General features: G+C 41.4%; 1 protein-coding gene and 2 long non-coding RNA genes across 21 annotated transcripts in view; 2 read left to right on the forward strand and 1 right to left on the reverse strand.

Annotated features, from left to right (window-relative positions):
- LOC144339097 (uncharacterized) overlaps nucleotides 1–2,304 on the forward strand; it is a 39,003-nt gene extending 36,699 nt beyond the window's left edge. For both annotated transcript variants that reach the window (XR_013413768.1, XR_013413769.1), the window contains exon 4: nucleotides 73–2,304. This is a non-coding gene — a long non-coding RNA (uncharacterized LOC144339097). The remainder of the gene's footprint in view (nucleotides 1–72) is intronic.
- Nucleotides 806–23,193, reverse strand: part of DGKG (diacylglycerol kinase gamma) — a 211,807-nt gene continuing 189,419 nt past the window's right edge. For 13 of the 18 annotated variants that reach the window (XR_013413762.1, XM_028843920.2, XM_028843919.2 and 10 more), the window contains 3 exons: nucleotides 15,936–16,056; nucleotides 12,360–12,420; nucleotides 806–932 (listed from right to left, as the gene is read on the reverse strand). Coding sequence is in view for 13 of the 18 variants with exons in the window: in XM_028843920.2 (XP_028699753.2) it covers nucleotides 834–932; nucleotides 12,360–12,420; nucleotides 15,936–16,056 (281 nt within the window). In the remaining 5 variants the exon portion in view is untranslated. Of the gene's footprint in view, nucleotides 933–1,785; nucleotides 1,870–12,359; nucleotides 12,421–15,935; nucleotides 16,150–23,193 lie in introns of all 18 variants that reach the window. The other 5 variants (XR_013413764.1, XR_013413761.1, XR_013413759.1 and 2 more) reach the window with 3 other exon arrangements.
- Nucleotides 3,550–17,918, forward strand: LOC144339098 (uncharacterized). Its single transcript, XR_013413770.1, has 2 exons — nucleotides 3,550–3,873; nucleotides 16,708–17,918. It is a non-coding gene; the product is annotated as an uncharacterized LOC144339098 (long non-coding RNA).

Below are 23,193 nucleotides of genomic sequence, written 5' to 3' on the forward strand. Positions count from 1 at the left end.
TCTTCCCTTTTTACACAATATTATGACACCAATTTGAAAAATAAATCCCAGTTTCTCTGCTTTCCCTCCCAGGTGTTCACAGAACTAAGAAAATAAATACCACATCTAAGGTGTGCTGTGCAGGCAGCTCTGGGAGCTCTTGGAGCCACCTCTAAACAAACATACAGCCACCAGGAGAAGGCTCCGGGAAAATAACAAGTGCCCACTGATGGTGCAGAAACCCAGGAATGGAAATACAGCTTTCCACGGCCTTTCTGCCTCCTCAGCAGGTTGAGGGAGAAGTTATCACTCAAAGGACGACCAAGAAACCAACGTGCGCCTGCTGAGCCCTGCCAAGGATTATGCTCTGAGAGCTGGAGGCTGTTTTGTCTCTGTACAGAGGGACCTTTGTGCAAATTCTCTGGAACCAGAGCTCTTTCCCTTGGCCACATCCGATCTCACTATAGGCAGGAAACCTGCAGCCTGCCCCTTGCAAGCGTCCATGAGGAAACTTGCAGGGCTGGTAGAAAGAAAGGGGGATTTCTCTTCAGTCTCAGAAAATTCTACTCGAGGCCTGTGGGAATGTGGAGGTTGCTGCATGAGCCCTCACGGGCCCTAAGTCCATTCAAAATGTTTTGTTGGCACTGGCTCTGTTAGGGGTGTACCCACTGTTGAAATAGAATCTATGGCAAGGTGACGTTTTCTTCCCGAAGGGTGGCTTTGCTTCCACTGGTTAGAGAAGAGTGTATATGTGTGCGTGTGTGTGCATGTGAGTGTGCACGTAAATGTGTGTGTGAGTGTGCATTATAGTTTCTTGTTTTCTCTCTTGGTTTAGCTGGTGTTTGGCACACTGTTTAGTCTTTTGAACGGCTCTTCCTCCTCAACGAGAAGAAGCTGCTCTTCTGGGGAGGCCCCATCATCATGGGCGCTTGGTTCTTGTGAGTAATTTTAATCTAAAAGCAAAGAGGCAGAAATGAATTAGTGGCATGCAAATCTCAGTAGCCTAAGGGAGAGTGAGCCACAGAGAAAGGAAAGGCCAGCTTCAGGCTGGAAGGAGCCCCATGCAGAAGGACAACTGTCCTTGAACGGCTTCAAAATTGGCAACTTGACCCTGACTGGGCCTGGAGTTTGGCACGGCTGGGAGTGAGGGGCGGAAGCACTGGAGAGACAGGTGTGAGCTTCCCACGTGGTGATCAGCTCACACCTGTCTTGTGTCCTTGGTATTCACAGACTCTCAGAATGTCACAGCCAGAGGAGACCTCAGGGACTCAATCGACCCCTCTGCAGGAGCCCATTAGACTAGCCTAAGTTCACAAACAGAGCAGCAGAACAATTAGAGCCCAGTTTTTCAGATTCCCAGCCTCCATTGCTCCTGGTCATTCCTGCCAAGGCAGTGCTGAGATGTCAATCAAGTGACCGAGACTTTGGTCTGACCTCTGACTAAGCAACATTATGTGGAGAGTTCCCAAGTGAGTGCCTTAGGTATTTCCTCTTTTCTTGGCCTTCTAGGGAAGAGCCTAAATTCTTTTTAAAACTTTATTTTCTTTAAATTTTAGGGTTTATAAGTGTTTTCTGCTGTAAACTTTAAGTCAATTGGAAGTGAAAGACACCGATGTATTCTCATTTTTGCCTTTCTTCCCAACCTTATCCTCAGGTCATGACTTTGAAATCATTAATTCCTACTTGAGTGTGGCCTTGCAACCTTAATAATCTACATTATCAGTCCATCCACAATATTTATTAAGTATGATAATGCTCAGAGTAGGATGATGATGTGGGAACAGGAAGCACTTAGAATTCAAAGACCTGGGTTTGAGTCCAGACACTTCCACTTCTTTGCTGTGAAAATTCAGACGAATCATTGAATCTTCAGAGCCAGTGCTTACTGAACTGCAAATGAGGAGGATAACATTTGTCTTATTTTCCTCACAAAGATCAAATAATAGATTGTCAATGAAAGCCCACTGTAAACTGTAAAATGGAAAGTAACAGTTAGTGAAATCCTTGTCTTATGGAGAAAGAGAAAGAGAAAGATGGAGGTAAAAAGAAACAGAACCTATGAACTCATTCTTGTGGTTTTTACCGCATTGTAGGAAATGATAGTGTGACCACAGGGAACAACAGAAGAACTCTTGAACACAGAGACCATCAACGAGTTTAAATTAATCTCGGCTAAACCAGTGGCGTCCAAAACAAGGTGGGCATGGAATGAGAAAAGTCTGATGGGAACAAGGAGGAAAGAATTTTAAAATTTGAAGGAAGGAAAGGAAATGTGTTGGTGAAAAGGGCGTGGGTAGAGAAGTCACAGATGAGCAGGTTGAGTTCAGGGCAAACTATGAGAAATGTGGTCATGGCACAGGTGGGGTAGCTGGTGGGTTTTAAAGGGAGGCAGAAAGACTGGGTTCACATGAAGAAATGAGGAAGCGTGAGAGATGGCATTCTACACTGCTGAATAACATGACAAAAAAAAAAAAAAGAGTTTGAGGGAAATTATTTAACAGCTGTTGTCAAGGTGAGCTGGGGTAGTGAGTGCCTGGCTAAGAGGGTACTACTGTAAGCCAGGTTGACATTGAAAGGGCTCCAGGAACTGTAATCGCGGCACTTTGGGAGGCTGAGATGGGTGGATCACTTGAGGCCAGGAGTTTGAGACCAGCCTGGCCAACATGGTGAAACTCCGTCTCTACTAAAAATACAGAAATTAGTTGGAGGTGGTGGCAGGCACCTGTAATCCTAGCTACTTGGGAGGCTGAGGCAGGAGAATCACTTGAACCCGGGAGGCGGAGGTTGCAGTGAGCCAAGATTGCGCCACTGCACTCCAGCCTGGGCGACGAGAGAGACTCCATCTCAAAAAATTAAAATTAAAATAAAGGGCTCCAGGAAATGGAAGGGAAGGATGGGACCAAAAGACACTGTGGACAATTAGCATAAACTGGTGCTAAAAGCTGAAAATGACCCTTATGTTGGCTTCCACCAGCCTGGAGACCTAAAAGGGGAGAGAGTCACTGTTCTGTGATAGTCACCAGAGGAGAAAACCGAGAATGCATCAACATCATTTTGTGCTGTGTGTCTTATTGTGGGCATTATGTTTATCCCAGAATGCACAGAAGTGAGGCATAGGCTGGAGACTGGACACTCGGACAGCAATTATCTGTGGCATGCAATGTAGCATTCTTTGTGGCATGTTCCCCGGTGGTCAGCCATCTCTCACTCCTGATCTCCCATGCCCATGAGGGGAAGGACTTCAGCTTCTTCACCATGGTACTCTCTGAGCCAGTGCGGTACCTGTTCAGGGTACAACACGTTGTGGAAGTACTGACTGATAAGCCGTACGTGCTGGCAGTGGAGATGGCTATGTTTGAGGCAGAGGTTGGTAGCTGGTGCCTACCTTTCCTGCTGGTAGAGCACCCCCCCTTTTTTTTTTTTAGATAGAGTCTTACTCTATTGCCTAGGCTGGAGTGCAGTGGCGCAATCTCGGCTCATTGCAACCTCTGCCTCCCAGGTTCAAGCGACTCTCCTGGCTCAGCCTCCTGAGTAGCTAGGACTACAGGCACTTGCCACCATGCCTGGCTAATTTTTGTATTTTTTAGTAGAGACGGGGTTTCACCACATTGGTCAGGATGGTCTTGAACTCCTGATCTCATGATCCGCACACGTCGGCCTCCCAAAGTGCTGGGATTATAGGCATGAGCCACAGTGCCTGGCCTTGTTTTTTTTTTTTTTTTTTTAAGATGATACAAGACCCTCGCTTCTCTTTTTTCTCCCTTTAGCTGAGCTATTTATTCACTAGTTAGTACCTCTAGGGCACAGAAGAGGAAGTAAAACTCAAATCTCTCCTGCATGTTTTTCAGCAGTTCTGACAAAGGTCTTGATAGGGTAGGAGTTTGGGGCTCCCGGGTAACATAATATTTTGATCAGCTTTGTGGATTCTATTACTATAGAACCGAAAGAAGTATGAAATCATATCCTCATTTCCAGTCAAAGAGATATCAGTCCCTTACCCTTAAATTAGGGGCTAGCAGGTAAAATAGTTACGATCCTATTTTAGGAGGTAGTTGGATGTGGCTAAGCCTGCCTTTTCAATCCCTGATAGAAAGAGGTCATCCCACATTTCTGTAGTTAGCACCCAAGCTTCTTTGGTAATCGGGTAAGTCAGGCAATTAACTAAAGTCTATGATTTTCTTAAAAACTATTCACAACACTGACAGCACCTGGCCAAGTGCTAAGATCAGGAGCTTAGTGCATAGTTTTCTGCTCGATCACAGAGAGAATTGATACACTAGACTCTTGCATGATAGTTCGAAGTTCACAAAACTATTGCAGCATGTAATTTCCCCTTTAAAATAGAACAAAAATGTGAACTTCACTAGTGCTGGCGATTGACTTTGTTTGGGGGCTGTTTTCTGCAAACCAACACATTTTTATTACTTCAAGAGAAGCAAGAGATTGAGGGACTTCTCAGGGCGAGTAATTCAGATAATGCCTAGTAAAACGGCCCATAACTTTAAGTGTGAACCCTTCCCAAACCATTTGAAAGGTGTCTGAGGGGTCAGGCACAGTGGCTCACACCTGTAATCCCAGTACTTTGAGAAGCCCAGGTGGGCAGATCGCTTGAGCGCAGAAATTCAAGACCAGCCGGGGGAACATGGTGAAACTTCGTCTCTACAAAAAATACAAAAATTAGCTAGACATGAAGGGGCACCCTTAGCTACTTGGAAGGCTGAGGTGAGAGGATTGCTTGAGCCTGGGAGGTCGAGGCGGCAGTGAGCCATGTTCTCGCCACTGCACTCCAGCCTGGGTGACAAAGTGAGACTTTGTCTCAACAACAAAACAACAAAAAAGAAAAGTGTCTGAGATCTGCTGTAATTTTAACTGGAGATGCATAGAAAGGCACAAATCTGAAAGGTCTCAAATAGTCTCTGTGATGTTTTAAAAGTTAAAGAAAACTATGCTTTAAGCAGGAATCTGCTTAAAGCGAGCCTAAGGGAGGGGTGAAGGTTTCCATGGTTTTCAGGTCTTAGCTGTTTCTGGGCCCTCCAAGATCCTAGAATGCTCTGCTTCATGACAGTGTTTCCTGCCATCAGAGGCCTTCGAATGTAACTGGACAAGGCCAGGCACGGTGGCTCACACCTGTAATCCTGGCACTTTGGGAGGCCGAGGTAGGCAGATCACCTGAGGTCAGGAGTTCGAGACCAGCCTCGCCAACATGGTGAAATCCCGTCTCTACTAAAAAGTACAAAAATTAGCCAGGTGTGGTAGTGGGCGCCTGGAATCCCAGCTACTTGGGAGGCCAAGGCAGGAGAATCACTTGAACCTGGGAGGCACAGGTTGCAGTGAGCCGAGATTGCGCCACAGCACTCCAGCCTGGGCAACAAAGCGAGACTCTGTCTCAAAACAAAACAAAACAAAACAAAACAAAACAAAAAACAAAAAACAAACAAACAAAAAAACAAAAGAATGTAACTGGACAATCAATCAGATTTTGCAGAGGGTGGGGAAGAAGTGTGGGATTTATTGATGAGTTGGGAAGTTCAACTACATCGTTGGTTCTCAAAGTGTGGCTCATAGGCCAGCAGCATCAGCATCACCTTGGAACTTGTGAGAAATGAAAACTCTCTAGCATCCAGACTTACTGAACCAGAAAATCTGGGATGTGGCCCAGCAATATGTGTTTCAGAACCCCTGTAGGTTATTTAGATGCATACTCAAGTCTGAGAATCACCAGACTAGATAACTAGGATCATCTTTGACTTTGAGATTCTGCTATCATCTAACTCTGGGAGAAGATTCTGAATTTTGAGGCTCAAATTATGCCACCTAACTGTGATGGTGAAGCATGAAAGATCATCTTACAGTGTTACAATAATGAGACAAGTTTTCTTAATAAATATATATATACTTTTGTGTATACATATGTAAACAAATATGGGCTTCTATTTTGTTTTGTTTTTGTTTTGAGATGGAGTCTTGCACTATCGCCCAGGCTGGAGTGCAGTGGCACGATCTCGGCTCACTGCAACCTCTGCCTCCAGGGTTCAAGTGATTCTCCCGCCTCAGCCTCCTGAGTGGCTGGGATTACAGGTGCCCGCCACCACGCCCGGCTAATTTTTTGTATTTTCAGTAGAGACGGGGTTTCACTATGTTAGCCAGGCTGGTTTTGAACTCCTGACCTTGTGATCCACCTGCCTCGGCCTCCCAAAGAATTGGGATTACAGGCATGAGCCACTGTGCCCAGCTGAAACCTTTCCCTAAATGTTGGGCTTTTAAAGGAAATTTTTAGGAAATTTCCAACTTTTTGCAATGATGAGTAATATAGACGTGACATTCTTATATATCAATCTCTGTATTTCTGGTAATCTGTATTTTACTTAGAATAAGTTCCTAGAAGTATATGAACAATTTTTAAAAGTGAAAGTAAATGAACTAGATCAATGTATATTGATATTTATAACAACAGTTCTTGATACATGGGTCTGCATGCTTTTCAGAATGGCTGTAACTGTCGATACTCTTGCCTCACTGTATGAGTGTACTGGTCTCCCCATACCCTTGACAGCAATGAATATTAAGACAAACAAAAAAGCTGTGCTAATTGGTAAGTGAAACATGGCATAGCTTTCTCACGGTTTTAATTCAAAAATCTTTTATTCCTTTTTAAAAAACTTGTGATATTAAATATTATTTCATAGATTTATTAGCCCATGGCACTTCTTCTATGAATTCTCTGTTCACTATTGCATTGTTAGTATTTTTTTTCCACTGGATTCTAATAGCTCGTTTCTTTATACCTTGTGAGAATTAACCTGATCTTTGGAATAGCGATTGCAAACAATTTGTCCTTAGTCTTTTAAAAATTCCATATTGATTTTTTGACTTGTAGAAATTAAAATTGGTTAATAGTCAAATATGCCACTTTTTCCTTAGAAAATCCCTGCCCACAGTGTAATTATGATCATCTATTTTTTTTCTGGTAGCTAGGAACATTTAATTCTGTAATTGAATTGGAGGGTTTTTTTTTGTTTTGGTTTTGTTTTTGGAATATAGTTTGAGGTGAGAGGTTCTATATAATGACATTTTCTGAAACGCAATTTCTTGGATATTGTATACTAAACTGTTCATTCCTATCTAATTAGTTTATAATCTTTGTCTTTCCTTCATTAGTTTTTATGTATACTAGGGTTTCTCAAGGCTTGCTTCTGTACTATTGATTTATCTATCCAATATCATGCCAATAGCATGTTACTCAAATTATTGTGGCTTTATAATTATTTTAATATCTTGTGAGAAGTTATTTCTCAGCATTCTTTTATAAAACATCCTAGAAATTGCATTGTTTGTAGAGTTAAAAAAACAATTGCATTGGAATTTGGGAATCCCTGTTCAGGAACGTGGGATGTTCTGTGTTAAATCCTTTTTTTTTCTTTATTGGTTAAATCTTATAGTCATCTTCATTCATTTTACACAGTTCAGTTTAGTATTTTATGTCTTTTGTTGCTTATATAATGATATTTTAAGCTTTTAATTATATTATTTGAATTGATTATTGCCAGTATATAGGAAAACTACTAATATTTGTCCATTTTTCTATAGGGTTTTATTGAAGTAATTTATCCTTTGAGATTTTCAGTTTATTCTATTAGCTTTTAATGTACATAATCTTACCACCTACAAATAATGACAGTTTTGACTCTTTTCTAAATAATTATATTTCTTTTCTGCTTCAAGTATATATTGCATTGGCTAAAATTTCCAATGTTAAAAATACATGTCTGGTTCATGATTTTAGTGAAAATTCCTCTAGTGTTTTACTATTAAGTAAAACATTGGTTATGGTTTAACATATATTTAACAAAGGTTTTCATTAGTGGGGGAGAAGCTTTCTGATCTTAGTTTTCAAGAGTTTTTATCTTTAAAAATCAGAAATGTTGAATGTAATTGTATACTTTTGGGTCATCTATTTTATCATGTAATTTTTCTATTTAAACTAATATTAGAAGACTTTCTTTTGTTCCTTTGATATGTTCAGAGGGGTGAATGATTCTTTTAATACATTGTTCAATTCTACCTACCAATACTTTTAACTATAATTCTTATGTCATATTTATATTTGGGAGTGGTCTATAGTTTTCTATTTTTAAGTGTAATATTTGTTAGGTTATTGCATGTCTTCATTTCACAAAATGGATTCAGTAGCTTTCCATCGTTGTCTATACTATGAAATAGTTTACCTAAGTATGTATTTCATAGTAGTATGGAAGATCTCCCCAATAAGGCCACCTGTTTTAAGATCATTTAGTATGTAATTCTTTGAAATAATTTGATTTCATTAATGGTTACCAGGATTTTCACTCATCTTCTTAAGATGTTCGAGTTCATTAGAATCAAGATGATTATGTATTTTGTTATATATATATATATATATATATATTTTTTTTTTTTTTTTTGAGACAGGGTCTCACTCCATCACCCAGGCCGGAGTGCAGTAGCGTGATCTTGGCTCACTGCAACCTCTGCCTCTGGGTTCAAGCAATTCTCATGCCTCAGCCTCCCAAGTAGCTGGAATTACAGGGATGGGCCACCATGCCTGGCTAATTTTTGTATTTTTGGTACAGATAGGGTTTAGCCATGTTGGTCAGGCTGGTCTGAAACTCCTGACCTCAAGTAATCCTCGTGCCTCAGCCTCCCATAGTGTTGGGATTATAGGCGTGAGCCACCACACCTAGCCTTGTTTTATATTTAAATAAAGCCATGGAAACAGTTATATTTATATTTTTATATTACATTTATGTTTTTTACATTTTAATATCTTTGATTCCTTTCTCTTTTAAAAATTAGGTTTTCAAACATCTGACATATTTTAAGAACTAGTTCTAGAGTTTCCTGTTTTTAATTATTTAATTTCTACTTTTGTCTTTATTATTTTCTTCCTTCTGCTTCTCCTAAGATTGTTTTATTATTGCTCTTCTAATTTTAGTATTATTCATTACATTTTATTTCTTTTTTATATGATGGAAGATTATGAGGCTTTGAATTTACTTCCAAACATAGTTTAGGCTATATTCTATAATTTTTAAACTGGAGCCTTCTTATTTTTATAATTTTTTGAGTAATCAACCATGGTGGCTTTGATCTCCTCATAAATCTCTTGTTTAGGAGAATTTTTAAGTCTCCAAGTGACTAAATTTTGTTTATTCACTTAATCTTCTATTAGTAATTTCTAGTTTTATTACTTTGTGGTCAAATAAAATGACCTTTATAATTTCTGCAACTGGGTTTTATGGCGCTTTTTGCCTTGTAAACTAGTTTCTGATCTATTTTAGTAAATATGAATGCTTGAACAAATATCATATTTAATTTCTTTATGAGTTATAGAGTTATTTCATCCAAGCCTTTTTTTGTTTTTGGCTACTTAGCCTCAAAGATGGAAACAAATATTTTAAAGCTTCTCAATATCTGTCTGTCAACTTCTTCTATATCAACCTTTTCTCAGAATATATATTGATATTATTTTTTCACAGTATATATTTTTATTCTGTTATTAAATATCTAACATTTTATGACCACTATATCTCATAATTGAGTGTACTTTTTATCAAATAAAAAATGCATTTACTTATTCTGCTTTATGCTTTAGAAACATGGGAAGGTTAGTTTGTCTAAAATTAGCACAATTAACATTACTATTTCTTCCTTTTAATTTCTCTGTACCTGATAAAGGATAAAATAAGAAGATATACATTATATATACATATGTATAACCTTTCATTTTAGATGTATCTTTTGTAAGAAGCATATATTTGGATTTTCATTTTTAACTCAATATGAGAGTATTGGTCTTTTAATAGGGAACTTTAACTCATCTATTTTTCTTTTATATATGTGTAATATATGTGTGTATATATATGTATATGTGTATATATATGTGTTTGTGTATATATAGTCTTAACATCATTCGACTTGATTCAAAAAATTTTTAAATGTTGGCTTATTTTTTGCTTTCTATCCTGTGCTACATTAATAGAGTTTATATATTTTGAATTCTTCCAGATTTGAAAGGCGTGCGCCCTATTTTTAGTTTCACTAGTGATTGTCTACCTATTAAAATTATCTTCTGATTTATATGTTTTATCATCAAAGTGAAGAGAGACAATGAGAAACTTCACGTATCTTTACTATTCCTTCAGCAGTGTCTCCTGCGTTTTTGGCCTTTGTTAACATAATCTTAGGTTTGGGATACAGGTTATTAATGTTCACATGATATGTCTTCACTTTCAAAGAATGATTTTTGCCGTTAGCATTTAGTTGCATAACCATATTTAGCAGGTTTTTGGAAACTTCATTCTAATTTCAGTGGTTTCCATTTTTACCAAAAGTTCTTTTGGGCTGCGATAGTCCATTCTTAAGGCTTTAATTTTGAATCACTTCTTAGTTGGTGTATACCTTCAAGAAGATGTTTCAACAAGGGGTACATGGGTTTTAACCCTTGCAAGTTTAAGAATGATTTTCTGTTACCTTCTGTTATGGACTAAATTGTGTCCCCCCAAATTCATATGTTGAATCCCTAACCCCCAATGTGACTATATCTGTATATAGGGCTTTTAAGGAGGTAATTAAGGTTAAATGAGGTCACAAGGGTAGGGCCCTAATCCATTAGAACTGGTGTTCCTTTAAGAAGAGAAAGGAGTGTGCAAACATAGAGGAAAAGCCATGTGAGGATATAACAAGAAGGCGGCCATTGGAAGTCAGGAAGAGAGGCTTCCCCAGAAACCAGCCCTTCTGGCACATTGGTCTTGTGTTGTCAGCCTCCAGAACTGTGAGAAACTAAATTTCTGTTGTTTAAGCTGTCAGTCTGTGGTATTCTATTATGGCAGTCAAAGCAGATGAATATACCTTTCCATATGGATTTCTGGACCTCACACTATGAAATCATTGGTTCACAAATTTTTTCATAGTGAGTTGTAATCTCTAAAGCCTGGTGTGGAGGAAGGGTGGGTGTGGGCATAGGGAGAAGTATTTAGCTACTTCAAAATCCAGTGCTTGAATTGATAGGAATAGCAATCCAGTTTTCAGCTAGGACTGAACCAGGTAGGAGAGCGTTTGATTTCTTCCACCTTTTTTTTGTAGGGGGGTTGGAGATAGGAGGAGCTTGGATAGATTCTTCTCAATTCAGTTCCATCAAATGATAAACAGTAGAAACTCCCTCCGTCCGTCCTAACTTCAGCAGGGTGGAAAGCCATTATTTGATATAGTGTGTTTTCATTTTTTTCTTAGTCTTCATAAGATCGAGGTAAGATTTTTGCAGAGAAATTTCTGTTTTTGATAACCTTTATAGGAGATGCTACCTTTTCTCAGCAGGTTCAGGAAACCCTCTCTCTAGTAGAAGACAACTTGATGTTCTAAAGGGCTCAAAATAGCAGGTGATCAAAGTATCTGAATACTCCACTAGAGTGAGGAAGCTTAGAAACTCCACTTTATCTTTTGAAATTTGCATAGCTGCAATCTTATTGAGGGTATGACACATGTAGTATCCCAGCAGAGGCCCTGAAAACCAGAACAATGATTGCTCTTCACCACAGAAATTCTAACTGCGTTTCTAACTGAGGACAAACTCTAAGAAGGAAGGATGCATGGCTCCTGTACTGGTGTTAAAAGGAGAGCTAACGAATACAGTAAGTCTGGGAATGGAGATACTCTATTTTTGTTAGTTCATTTGTTCAATCTTTTATTCATCATTTGACATATATTATTGTGCAACTGTTACAAACCAGGCACTGTTCTACGTTCTGGGTGATAGTGCCATAAACAAAATAGATAACCCGTGTGGTGACTCATTCAGTGGAATTTTCAAGTAGGTTATCAGGGCTGTGGGTGCACTGGTTGGGAGGCATGTCTGTGCTCTGCGAGAGATTTTCTCCCGGGAGCTCCAGCAGTCAGAGGAGCTACCCTACCAAATTCTAGGTAAGGTAAGTGTGTAGATTTGGCTTCCACATAAGGAAGCAATTTGACTTGTTCATCAGCAGAACAGTCTTCCTCTTGAGGTACTAAATTCCTTGCCATTGACATGATTCAAGCTGAGACTGTCCAGGATACAGTAGGTGAAGTCTCAGAATTCACTGACTAGAACTGTGAACTCCTCGAAGTCAGTTCTATGTCTCATTCAGTTTTGTGGCTGGTGCCTCACAGTGTCTGGCATATAGCAGGTGTTTGATAAGAGCTGGTAGGTAAATGAGTGGGTGGATAAACAAAGTGGAAGAGGGGTTGCACTAGATAGTCTTCCACGATCCCTGCAACTCCGAGATTCAGTGATTTCATATTAAGTCAGTGCCCAAAAGAGCTCAAAAATAAGGCTGCTCATCCCCGTCTCAAAGATTGGCAAGACTCACCGTGCAACATGGCTGCATCCAGGGTTCTCCATCCACTTGCATTGGCAGCAGCTTGTTTGTCCTGGAACCCAGAACACCAAGAGAACTCAGTGAGCTTTTTCAAGTGAGAGAATCAAGGTTGTTCCCACCAGGAAAACAGAAGTAGGAAAACCTTATCTGCCCACCTAAGAGTGGTTCTCTAAGACTCTTTTGGAGAACTTGTTAAAAATAGATTTCTGAGACCACCTCAGGGAGTCTAACTTGGCAGGTCTGGGGCCAGGCCCAGTGGTCTGTGTTTCTGTGTGTGTGTGTGTGTGTGTTTTGTTTTGTTTTTTTGAGACGGAGTTCTGCTCTTGTTGCCCAGGCTGGAGTGCAATGGCACAATCTTGGCTCACTACAACCTCCACCTCCCGGGTTCAAGCAATTCTCCTGCCTCAGCCTCCCAAGTAGCTGGGATTACAGGCATGCACCACCACACCCGGCTAATTTTTTGTATTTTTAGTAGAGATGGGGTTTTTCCATGTTGGTCAAGCTGGTCTCGAACTCCCGACCTCAGGTGATCCGCCTGCCTCAGCCTCCCAAAAATGCTGGGATTACAGGCGTGAGCTACCGTGCTCGGCCAGGTCTGTGTTTTAATAAGCACTACAGGGGATTCTACTGCCTTGGTCCTCAGACCCCAGTTTGAGAAATACTGCTGTGGATGAGCAGTGAAATCCACAGAAGTCTGGGACACAGTGACCAGTGAGCATGGCAGCACCACCACTGAGCAGATGCTCCTCAAACAATCAGCTAGAAGGCCCGGAGTGCATGCCAAAAACTCCACTCTGAAAGGGGAACTGGCCTGGTCTCTATGTTGAGTGAGAGGTTGCATCATGTCAATGAGGTAATGTCTCCAATTTATACAACATACAGCTCAGGTCTGAGTGTGTCTTGCCTTGCAATCTATTCTAACCTCAATCCTGTTTTTTGTTTTGTTTTGTTTTTGAGATGGAGTCTCGCTCTGCCGCCCAGGCTGGAGTGCAGTGGCGCCATCTTGGCTCTCTGCAAGCTCCGCCTCCTGGGTTCACGCCATTCTCCTGCCTCAGCCTCCCAAGTAGCTGGGACTACAAGTGCCCGCCACCATGCCCAGCTAATTTTTTTGTATTTTTAGTGGAGACGGCGTTTCACCATGTTGGGCAGGATGGTCTCGATTTCCTGACCTCGTGATCTGCCCCGCCTTGTCCTCCCAAAGTGCTGGGATTATAGGCGTGAGCCACCATACCCGGCCCAACCTCAATCCTTTTAAAAGATCTCCTGAACAAGTACACTCTGGGGTTGCATGGATTGTGGGCCTGGCTTACCTGGGAAACGGGGTCATCCAGGAATACTCTCCCCAGAGGAGAGGTAAAAGTGTTGCCTTCTTGCTTGAGACAAGGCTTTTCTGGCCTTGGCATATGGATTTTTTAAAAAGCGACAGAGTCTCACTCTGTTTCTCAGGTTGGAGTACAGTCATGTGATCATAGCTTACTACAGCCTTGACCTCTTGGGCTCAAGCAATCCTCCTACCTCAGCCTCCTGAATAGCTAAGACTACATGTGCACATCACCACACCTGGTTAATTTAAAAATCTTTTGTAGAAGGGGGTCTTGCTATGTTGCCCCCATTGGTCTTGAACTCCTGGCCTCAAGCAATCTTCCTTCCTCAGCTTCCCAAAGTGTTGGGATTAAAGATGTGAGCCACCACCCCCTGCCATAGATTTTAAAAGGAGAGAGATGAAGTTGTCTGACGTCCCTCTGCAGAAGAGTTATGAATTCATACTACATTGCCTTTGGAAGAAAAGGCAGGCTCTTTTGGAGGCCTCTGGTCTGGGTGAGCAGGGAACAGTTATCACCCATTGACATGGAAGCCCTCACCTTGTTTGGCAACTTATAAAATGGGAGGGAAAAGCTGTCTTCTGATGTGATGATTCTCTGATCGACCCTGAGGGTATTTAATAATAAAAACAATAAATCTACTAACAAAAACAAGAGTAAAGAGTGGCATTTTGGTTCTTGAGGCTGGGGATGGTATTCAGGAAATGGCCAGGAGGATGGGGCTCCTGGCTCACTCCCTCTGTTTCTATCTGGAAATAGAGCTACTGAATGTGAAGAAAAAGTCCTCCTCCTTATACATGGCTTTTGGATTCCTCAAGGATCAGGATATTCTGTTCTCTGTGGTTTTCATAAGTTATGGCTTAGATGTGTTAACAGACTGGACCTACTCAGTATTAGAGTCCTGGAGAATGGACAGGACTCAAGAATTAATCTGGAAAACAGGGACCGCATCAGGACAACAGCTCAGAAAGAAAGGAGAGCAAAGCTTTGGAGAATAGAAAAGACAGAAAGAGGAAATGAAGAAAAGGGGTTGATGGAGCAGACCTTCAGCTAAGAGACCTCAGGGAATCTGCTGTGGGGACCTTTCTGAGGAATGCAATGTAGTGCCAAGGGCAGAGTTTCTTCCAATGTGCTCTGATAATACTTGCCCATGGGAGAAAAGAATTCTGTGGTCAAATACCTTTGGGAAACCCAGCATCCTGTGGACTCCTCTAGGCGATCCCCAAGGCGTGTTAATAGATTTGGTCCATAGTAATTCAGTGAAAAAGGAAAGGAATAAAGACTTCTGACATAATCAGGTGGGAGAAAAATCTCAGACAAAGTGTGATGAGCTGCATTGATTAATCAGAGGCAACTGAAATCAGAGGATCCTCTCGATTAGACGTCATCTCTTCCAGGAGCCTGCAGTGGCTAACCTGTGTGGTCCGTATCCTAGAGTTGTCATCCTCTCTGTCAATTGTGCCAGTTTTGCTGATGTTGATGGCTTAGCATACAAAGACATATAGGAAATAGCATTTCTCAGGTCACTGTCTGAGAAAGAGCAGAGCAGAGCAGAGACATCGTTTTTTCATCAGAGTGTGCCCTCTGGCATCCCTCTGCCATCTATCTAACATTTTAATTTGCAAATATAAAAACGCCAAGGAGTTGGACCTTTGGTCTCTGGACCATTTAATCTTATACTCCTGTTTAGAGAACTTCACCAGGTCAGTTTTTTTTTTTTTTTTTTTTTTTTTTTTGAGACAGAGTCTCGCTCTGTCGCCCAGGCTGGAGTGCAGTGGCGCGATCTCGGCTCACTGCAAGCTCCGCCTCCCGGGTTCACGCCATTCTCCGGCCTCAGCCTCCCGAGTAGCTGGGACTACAGGCGCCCACAACCGCGCCCGGCTAATTTTTTGTATTTTTAGTAGAGACGGGGTTTCACCGTGGTCTCGATTTCCTGACCTTGTGATCCGCCCGCCTCGGCCTCCCAAAGTGCTGGGATTACAGGCGTGAGCCACCGTGCCCGGCCCACCAGGTCAGTTTAATAGAACAGCAAACTGGTTGTGGCGGGTCCTCCAGTTGATGTTTTAGATGGGCGCATTACATCCTGTTTGGGAAATGGTCTACAAAGACGTTCTTTACAAACATCATCAAGCTTCTGTGCTGCACTCTCCCTGCCCTAAAATCCAAAGATGGCTTCTTAGTTGTCTGCACGAATGTGTAGGGAGATGGGGAGACGCAGAGGCTGTTTGGTGACAAAGAGGCATACCTGATGGTGACAGAGGAGCACTGGGCCAGCCTCCTGCCTGCACTCTTCAGGCCGGTGTAGATCTGCCCCATCTCCATGGCTCCTTCTAGCCCCACCACTTCAAGGAGTTGGTCACTGAGGTCTGCAAAGTGAGACAGCAAAAGTAGTGCATATACATCTCTCTGTTCCTCAGATAAGTTCTGGCCAGAAAGTCTGGTCCCCAGATGGCTAATGTCTGTATCCCTTCATCTCCCACCAAACACCTTTTTCATACTCACTCTGAATAGGGTGTTTCCCCAAAGATCAATAAATGTACCTTTTCATGAGGAGATGGTCAGTTTTAGTGAAAAAAGATTTTGATTCAGATATCACATATATCCAATAAATAGGTTACCATATCAAGAAGCCTCTTCAAATGTAGAGTGACATAAATGACAAACCAGCTATTTCTGATCATTTTCAACCTCCCAGTGCAGCTAAAGATATATTGGTTTGGAACTAGGATAGGAAGGAATGTTGATGAGGGCCATTACCCAAAGCTGGACCAAGTCTCTTTTCTCTGAATGTCTGAATAACATTTGGCCCCACTGACAACGACTGATGGTTAATTAACCTCAAATTTGGCCTGTGGTAAGTCACTGGTGAGCCAACCTCCTTGGATATCCTCAGGAAAACCAGTGACCTCTTTCAGGACACCAGGTGCCTAATCTAAGCCAAGGAAAAGAACATTTCACCAACATCAGAGTCTGTGAGCCCACAGTAGAAAAGGAGGGGCAGGAAGTTGGAGGCTTAGGCTCAGAGTCACTCAGGACCAATGGTCTCCCACAGTGGGATTTGCTTCTCATTCAGAACTTAGATGAGGTCCTTTTCTTCAGCATTGCTGAGGCTTGGATGGTGGCTCCGCAGTTTCTTGTGAAAGCAATAGCAGCATTAATGTTTGATGTTGGGCTCAAAACTCGCTTTTCCAGCACAACTTTCATTTACTTAAAACAGAAGCAAAATAAAAAGGCAGATTTTTAAAAAGCTTCCATTCCTCTGCCTACCAAGACAAAAGTAGCTTTCTCATAAGTTGTGGCTAATCACTAACATCCCCTTAATATCTACAAACTAGAAAACTGTGTCTATGTTAATGCTGTTGCTTATTTAACAGGTGGCTTCTATCTTGTAAAGTGCCTCCTGGTATAGTATAACAGTGTTAAGATTGGCAAGGAGATATTTGAGTTTGTCGTTACTCTTGTTTAGAAGGCTAACTATTGTTTAAAAAACAGTCTCTTGACGGATGTATTCCTAGTGAAGACAGTTAAACAAACCATTGGGCTGACCACAAATGTGTTAACTTTGCTAGTCTAAATTACTGACAATCACTAATGGACATTAGCTGCCAACAGATACACGGCTTGCATCAGTCTTTCTGTGACAGGCACATAGCTTTTCCCCTCTACCTCTATTGACAATCACATTCTCCCCTCATACTCCTTTCTTCATGTTTGTGAAAAGATACTGTTTCTCCTTAAACACTCCATCTCATTTGGACTTGGAATAAGAATCCACGAAAGGGTAATGTTTGTTTAGGAGAATGCTCCAGGCTCTCTGGAGTTTGGACCTAATAAACAGTGAATGTCTAAACCTCTAGTCACTTAATTAGCCTCCTTCTTACCAAAGAGGGTTGAATAACGTTGGATGGTCTAGCTCACTGTGTCATTCCAATAGTGTCTGTGAAAACATGGGCTATGAATGTGCGTGTGTGTGTTTGTGTGTGTGTGTAAGGTAGAGAGAGAAGGAGGATGGAGAGGAAAACAGGGAAGAGGAGGAGAGAAAGGTATAGAGTATGTCTAGGGGTGAGGGGGGTTGAGGGTTGATGTTGGGCTAGGAGAGAGGGGGAGAAAAGAGAAGCAGAACTTTTCAGAAGTCTCTTGAGTGGCAGAGACAGATGTCTTGTAAAATGTTGTTCTTTGTACCAGGCTTTGGTATCTGATGGTGCTGTGATAGTTCAATGTTTTCCCTCCTTAAAACATTCCCTGGTAACAAAATGTTCTAAGAAGCAGGGAACTTAATAGACTCAAGTGTTTCAGCTTTACAATGTCTTGGTCTTTTAACAAATTTTCCCGTTGAATGGCTTTAACTCCAAAGTTGTTATCACTTCCCACACATTACCTTGCAGCTATCACTTCCCACACATTACCTTGCTTCCTGGCTCTAGAAGAGAAGTAATGAAGGCTGATCTCATCAGCATGGTGGGTGGGTGGGGGCAGGGGCTTACACAGATGTGGGACTGAGGAGATTTGTAGGGAAAGGGGCTAGGATCTTGGCATACTGTTTGCCATCCTGCCTTTGAGTTTTCCCTGGCAGAGAGAGGCTGGGATGACTACAACTGAGGCAAGACCTGATTGCTCTTTTACTTCTCTACCATTGCCTAACTGATCTTTCCTTCTACTTCCGAGAATGCCTACAGAGAGGTCTTGAGGTAAAGAAATCTATGTAACATTGTTTCCCAAAGTTATAAGACCACAAGACCCTTTTCTTGTGTGTGATGTCTATGAACAACCCACAGCTTCCATTTTTTAGGAATGTATTTTGGGAAATTCTGGTATCACTTAATCCCCTTTACTTCCTCTATCACAGAGAAACTCAGGTACAACTTAAATTTGGAGTTAAAATGAAAGAGAACAGAATGCAAGTCAGTGTCTAGGCACACAGAACAATTAATGTTTAGATTGAGACATCTGGTATACCGGGTGTCTGTTTTACCTTAAGCATCAATGATTCAGGGTGTGATGCTGGCAATTCATGTCATCTCCATATTGCCTTTACACTCTTCAACTCACTAGTATTTAAGATGGAATGTGTATGCATGCACCTTAGTAAAACAGGAATTCATTCACTCACTCACTCATTCATTCAACAGTTACTGAGTAACAACTCGGTGCCAGACACTGTCTTGTAAGAGTTGGGATGCAAAATGTTCTATTGTTGAAGGGCTCTTAGCCAAGAGGGAGAAACCAAGTTAGGTGTAGAAAATGCTGTAATTGGACTGCAGGATCAAGGAAACCTGAGTGACTGATTCTGCTGGGGCAAGGTACAGAAGGCAGGTGTTCCAGAGCTCTAAAAGAGGTCTTGAAGGTTGAATGAGCACCAAGGTAATTTTTGGGTTGAAAAGAGGAAGGAAGAAGGACATTCCAGGCACAGGGATGATCATGGGTGGGGCTGGAAGGTCGCAGGATGAAGAAAAAAAAATAATTAAGCAATAAACCCACTTGGCAATTTCACTGTGAAATATAAAATGTATTATTTCCTCAGGAGAATTACTGTCCAGAGACTCTTTTTGGCCAGAGCTAGAGGAAGAGGGTCTCTGGGCCAGCATGAGCTTGTCGCATCCATAGAGCTAGGACTTTCAGTGCTGCTCTTATTTATTTCTTGGTAGCAAAGCCTTGTACAGTGTTTTGCGTGTAGTGAACACATAATATAAGTGCTCCAAGAAAAGAGGATGATAACAAATGGGAAAATAGAAAAAGGAGAATGTGGAGGCAAGGGAGGAAAAGCAAGGATGACAGTAGGGGTTCCAATCTGGCCCATTCAGTTCAGCCTCCAGGAAATGCAAATCTGATTATGTCATCCACATATGAAAAATCCTCAGTGGCACCCATTATAATACCAAGGGCTGGCCGGGCGCGGTGGCTCCCGCCTGTAATCCCAGCACTTTGGGAGGCCGAGACAGGCAGATCATCTGAGGTCAGGAGTTCAAGACTAGCTTGGCCAATATGGTGAAACCCTGTCTCTACCAAAAATGCAAAAAAATAAAAATAAAAAATAATAAGCCGGGTGTGGTGGTGGGTGCCTGTAATCCCAGCTATTTGGGAGGCTGAGACAGGAGAATCGCTTGAACCCGGGAGGCAGAGATTGCAGTGAGCCAAGATCGCACCACTGCACTCCAGCCTGGGCGACAGAGCAAGACTCTGTCTCAAACAAACAAACAAACAAACAAACAAACAAACAGAAAACACCAAATGCTGGAGAAGGGAACATGCAGTGTGCATACTTTCACACTGAAAACGTAAACTGGTAGGAAGGAAACAATTTGGCCAATTTTACTGAGTATAAAACTTCCTTACTGCTTGATCCATTAATTTCTTTCTTGGTATTGATCATGAAAATCACTGATAGAAACTAACTTCATACAAATATGTACATTGAGGCATCATTTGCAACAGGAAATCTCCCTACCCCCATTTCTTCCTGCACGGGAATAGTTAAATAAGTGATATGGTATCTATGTGATGAAATTTTTTTGCTGACATTAAAATATTTACGAAGTTTCAATAACATTAAATATTGTTTATGTTAAAATGTTAAGTGTGAAGGCAAGATGTAAACTTACTTGTATAGCGTTCTTTCAACTAGGTAAGAATATGCATAAAAGAGAAGGACAAATCCCAACAAAATCTTAACGGTGGTGAGTTCTGGGTAATTAAATGAAAGGTAATTATTATTTTCTTCTTTATGCTTTTTAGTATTTCTTATTTTCCATAAGTATGCATTAATGTTATAACAAAAGTCATGCAGAAAAACATATCAACTGCTCTTCACAGTTATAAAAATAATGCTCACACTCTCCGGTTTAATGCCCAAGGTCCAATTTCCATCTGGCAAGGGGCTGCCTCTGCAGTTTACTTCCTGTCTTTGTGGGACTAGATGCCTGCTGCAGACACACACAACATGTCATTCCCCAGGCAAACCCTACTGTTTCCTCCTCTGTGCTTTTAAATATACTCTACATATGCTTTCTCCCACTTTCATTTATCTATCAAAACTCAGGTCAAGTGTCATCAACTTCCAGAAGTTTAAAAGGAACTTCAAATTCCTGTGCCTGCAGTTTGACTTAGATGCTCCTCCTCAAACTCTCCCAGGTAGATATAGTCAAAGAAAGAACAAGGAAGACAAGGGCATTGATGATATTGGCTGTGGGCAGGAGATGGCTGCAGTAATTACTGTGCCACAGGGTCTAGGTTGAATAGGAAAGGAGATGGACTGAATGAAAAGGGAGAAGGTGAGTAAGAGACTTAAGGAGTTCTAGAAACAGCTGTTCTGAGACAGTGAAAGAGAGGGTTGGGGAGAGGAGCTGTGAACAGCACTAGCTGATGACAAATTCCACCTGTAGTCCCAGTGGTGGGCAGCTGAAATGGATGGTGGAGGGTGGGATTAGAGTCAAGGAGAAATGAGGCTAGGCCAGTGGTTCCTAAACTTTGCTGAGTGTTACAATGACCTAGGGAGCTTTTAAAATCAACAATACCAGGTTGCACCCTATACCAATTAAATCAGAACGTGTGAGCATAGGAACTAGGCATCAGTCTTTGTTTTTAAGTATTTCCAGGTGATTGAAAAATGCAGCACAGTTTGGGAACCGCTGGGCTAAGTTATTGGGTAGATCATTCCCATTGGTCAGTGGTTCTCAAAGTCTGGTTCTGGACTGGCAGCCTCAGCATCACCTGGGAACTTGATAGAAATGCAAATTCTTAGGCCACACCCCAGACCTACCCAATCAGACAGTCTGGAGTTTGGGCCCAGCAGTCTGTGTTCTGACAAGCCCTCTGGAAGATTCTGAGGCATGCTTAAGTTTGAGAACTTGGGCCTTAGGCAATAAAATTGCCCAAAATATATACAGAAGTTGGAGTGAAGAAGAATGTCAACAAGTTATTTCATGACTGCTTTGATCTATTGCTATTTCAATGGAAACTTTGAAATAATAATATTGACCTCAAAATGGGGTTATGAGATTTAAATGGCAGACCTGTATGTGAAAGCGGCTGGCACAGAGTGGGCACTCAAAATACATTAGTTTCACTTTCCTTTTTCTCCACGTTCACCCTGACAACTCCCAATGGTCAGTCTATCTACCTTGTTAGAGCTGTGTACAAGAGTCCCTAGGCCATAATATTAAGGCTAAAAACATTTTCTTAAATCTTCAATGTTCCTCATAGTTTTACGCTTCCTGTAAAGGTCAGAACTCCAGATGAGCTTAATACGGATGAGTAAAGGCTAGCAGAACACTCTGGGGCACATCTGACATGTCCAGTCTTTCTTTGGGAACATCTGGAAGCCAAAACAAACAATAGAAACAAAAAACAAAAACAATGTTCAAGTTCCTTAGCTAGGTGTGCAAATATCCCTCTGCTTGGATAACTCCTGTTTAGCCTCCTGGGATGCCCCAGGCACCATGATAGTAGTTCCTTCTTCTGTGCTTAGATAGTGGATCTCACCCAACAACTGGCTCTGTACGTATCACTCTCTCAACTCCATTGCAGGACTGTGTTCTTGTTTTGTTTATCTTTGTATCTCTAGCAACTAGACCAGCCTTTGGCATATAGAAGGCTCTTGATATATGTTTGTTGAATAAACTGAATAATATAGATGCTTTAGAGCCAAAGACTTTGACAAGTTTGGCTAGAAGAAGAAAAGAGATAATAATCGATAATAATAATAATAATAACTATAGTTGCCTGCGGTTATCAATGGGGGATTGGTTTTAGGACCCCTGCAAATACCAAAACAGATGCTCAAGTCCCCGATATAAAATAGTGCAGTATTTGCATATGACCAGTGCACATGCTCCTGTTACTTTAAATCATCTCTAGATTACGTATAATACCTAATACAATGCAAATGCTCTGTAAACGGTTGTTATACTGTATTGTTTAGAGAATAGTGACAAGAAAAAATGTCTACACGTGTTCAGTACAGGCATAACCATCCATTTAGGAAAAAAAAACCTTTGATCTGCTGTTGCTTGAAGCCACAAATGCAGAACCCATGAATATAGAAACCTGACTGCACTTGCCCAGATTGTACTGGGTAACAGGTTTTCCATGAATTAACTCATGTAATCTGCATATAACAGTCAATTTCTACCCAGCCTGGTTTTTGCTTCTCTCCTTTATTGCATAATTTTTCTGTCCATTCTCATCCTAGTTGCTTTTTTCTTTTCTTTTCTTTCTTTCTTTCTTTCTTTCTTTTTTTTTTTTTTCTGAGATGGAGTCTTGCTCTGTCGCCCAGGCTGGAGTGCAATGGCATGATCTCGGCTCACCACAACCTCTGCCTCCCAGGTTCAAGAGATTCTCCCACCTCAGCCTCCTGAGTATCTGGGATTACAGGCACCCACCATCATGCCCAGCTAATTTTTACAGAGATGGGGTTTCACCATGTTGGCCAGGCTGGTCTTGAACTCCTGATTTCAGGTGATCTGCCCGCCTTGGCTTCCCAAAGTGCTGGGATTACAGGTGTGAGC

This window comes from Macaca mulatta, chromosome 2 (genome assembly GCF_049350105.2).
Source record: "Macaca mulatta isolate MMU2019108-1 chromosome 2, T2T-MMU8v2.0, whole genome shotgun sequence".
Lineage (NCBI taxonomy): Eukaryota > Metazoa > Chordata > Mammalia > Primates > Cercopithecidae > Macaca > Macaca mulatta.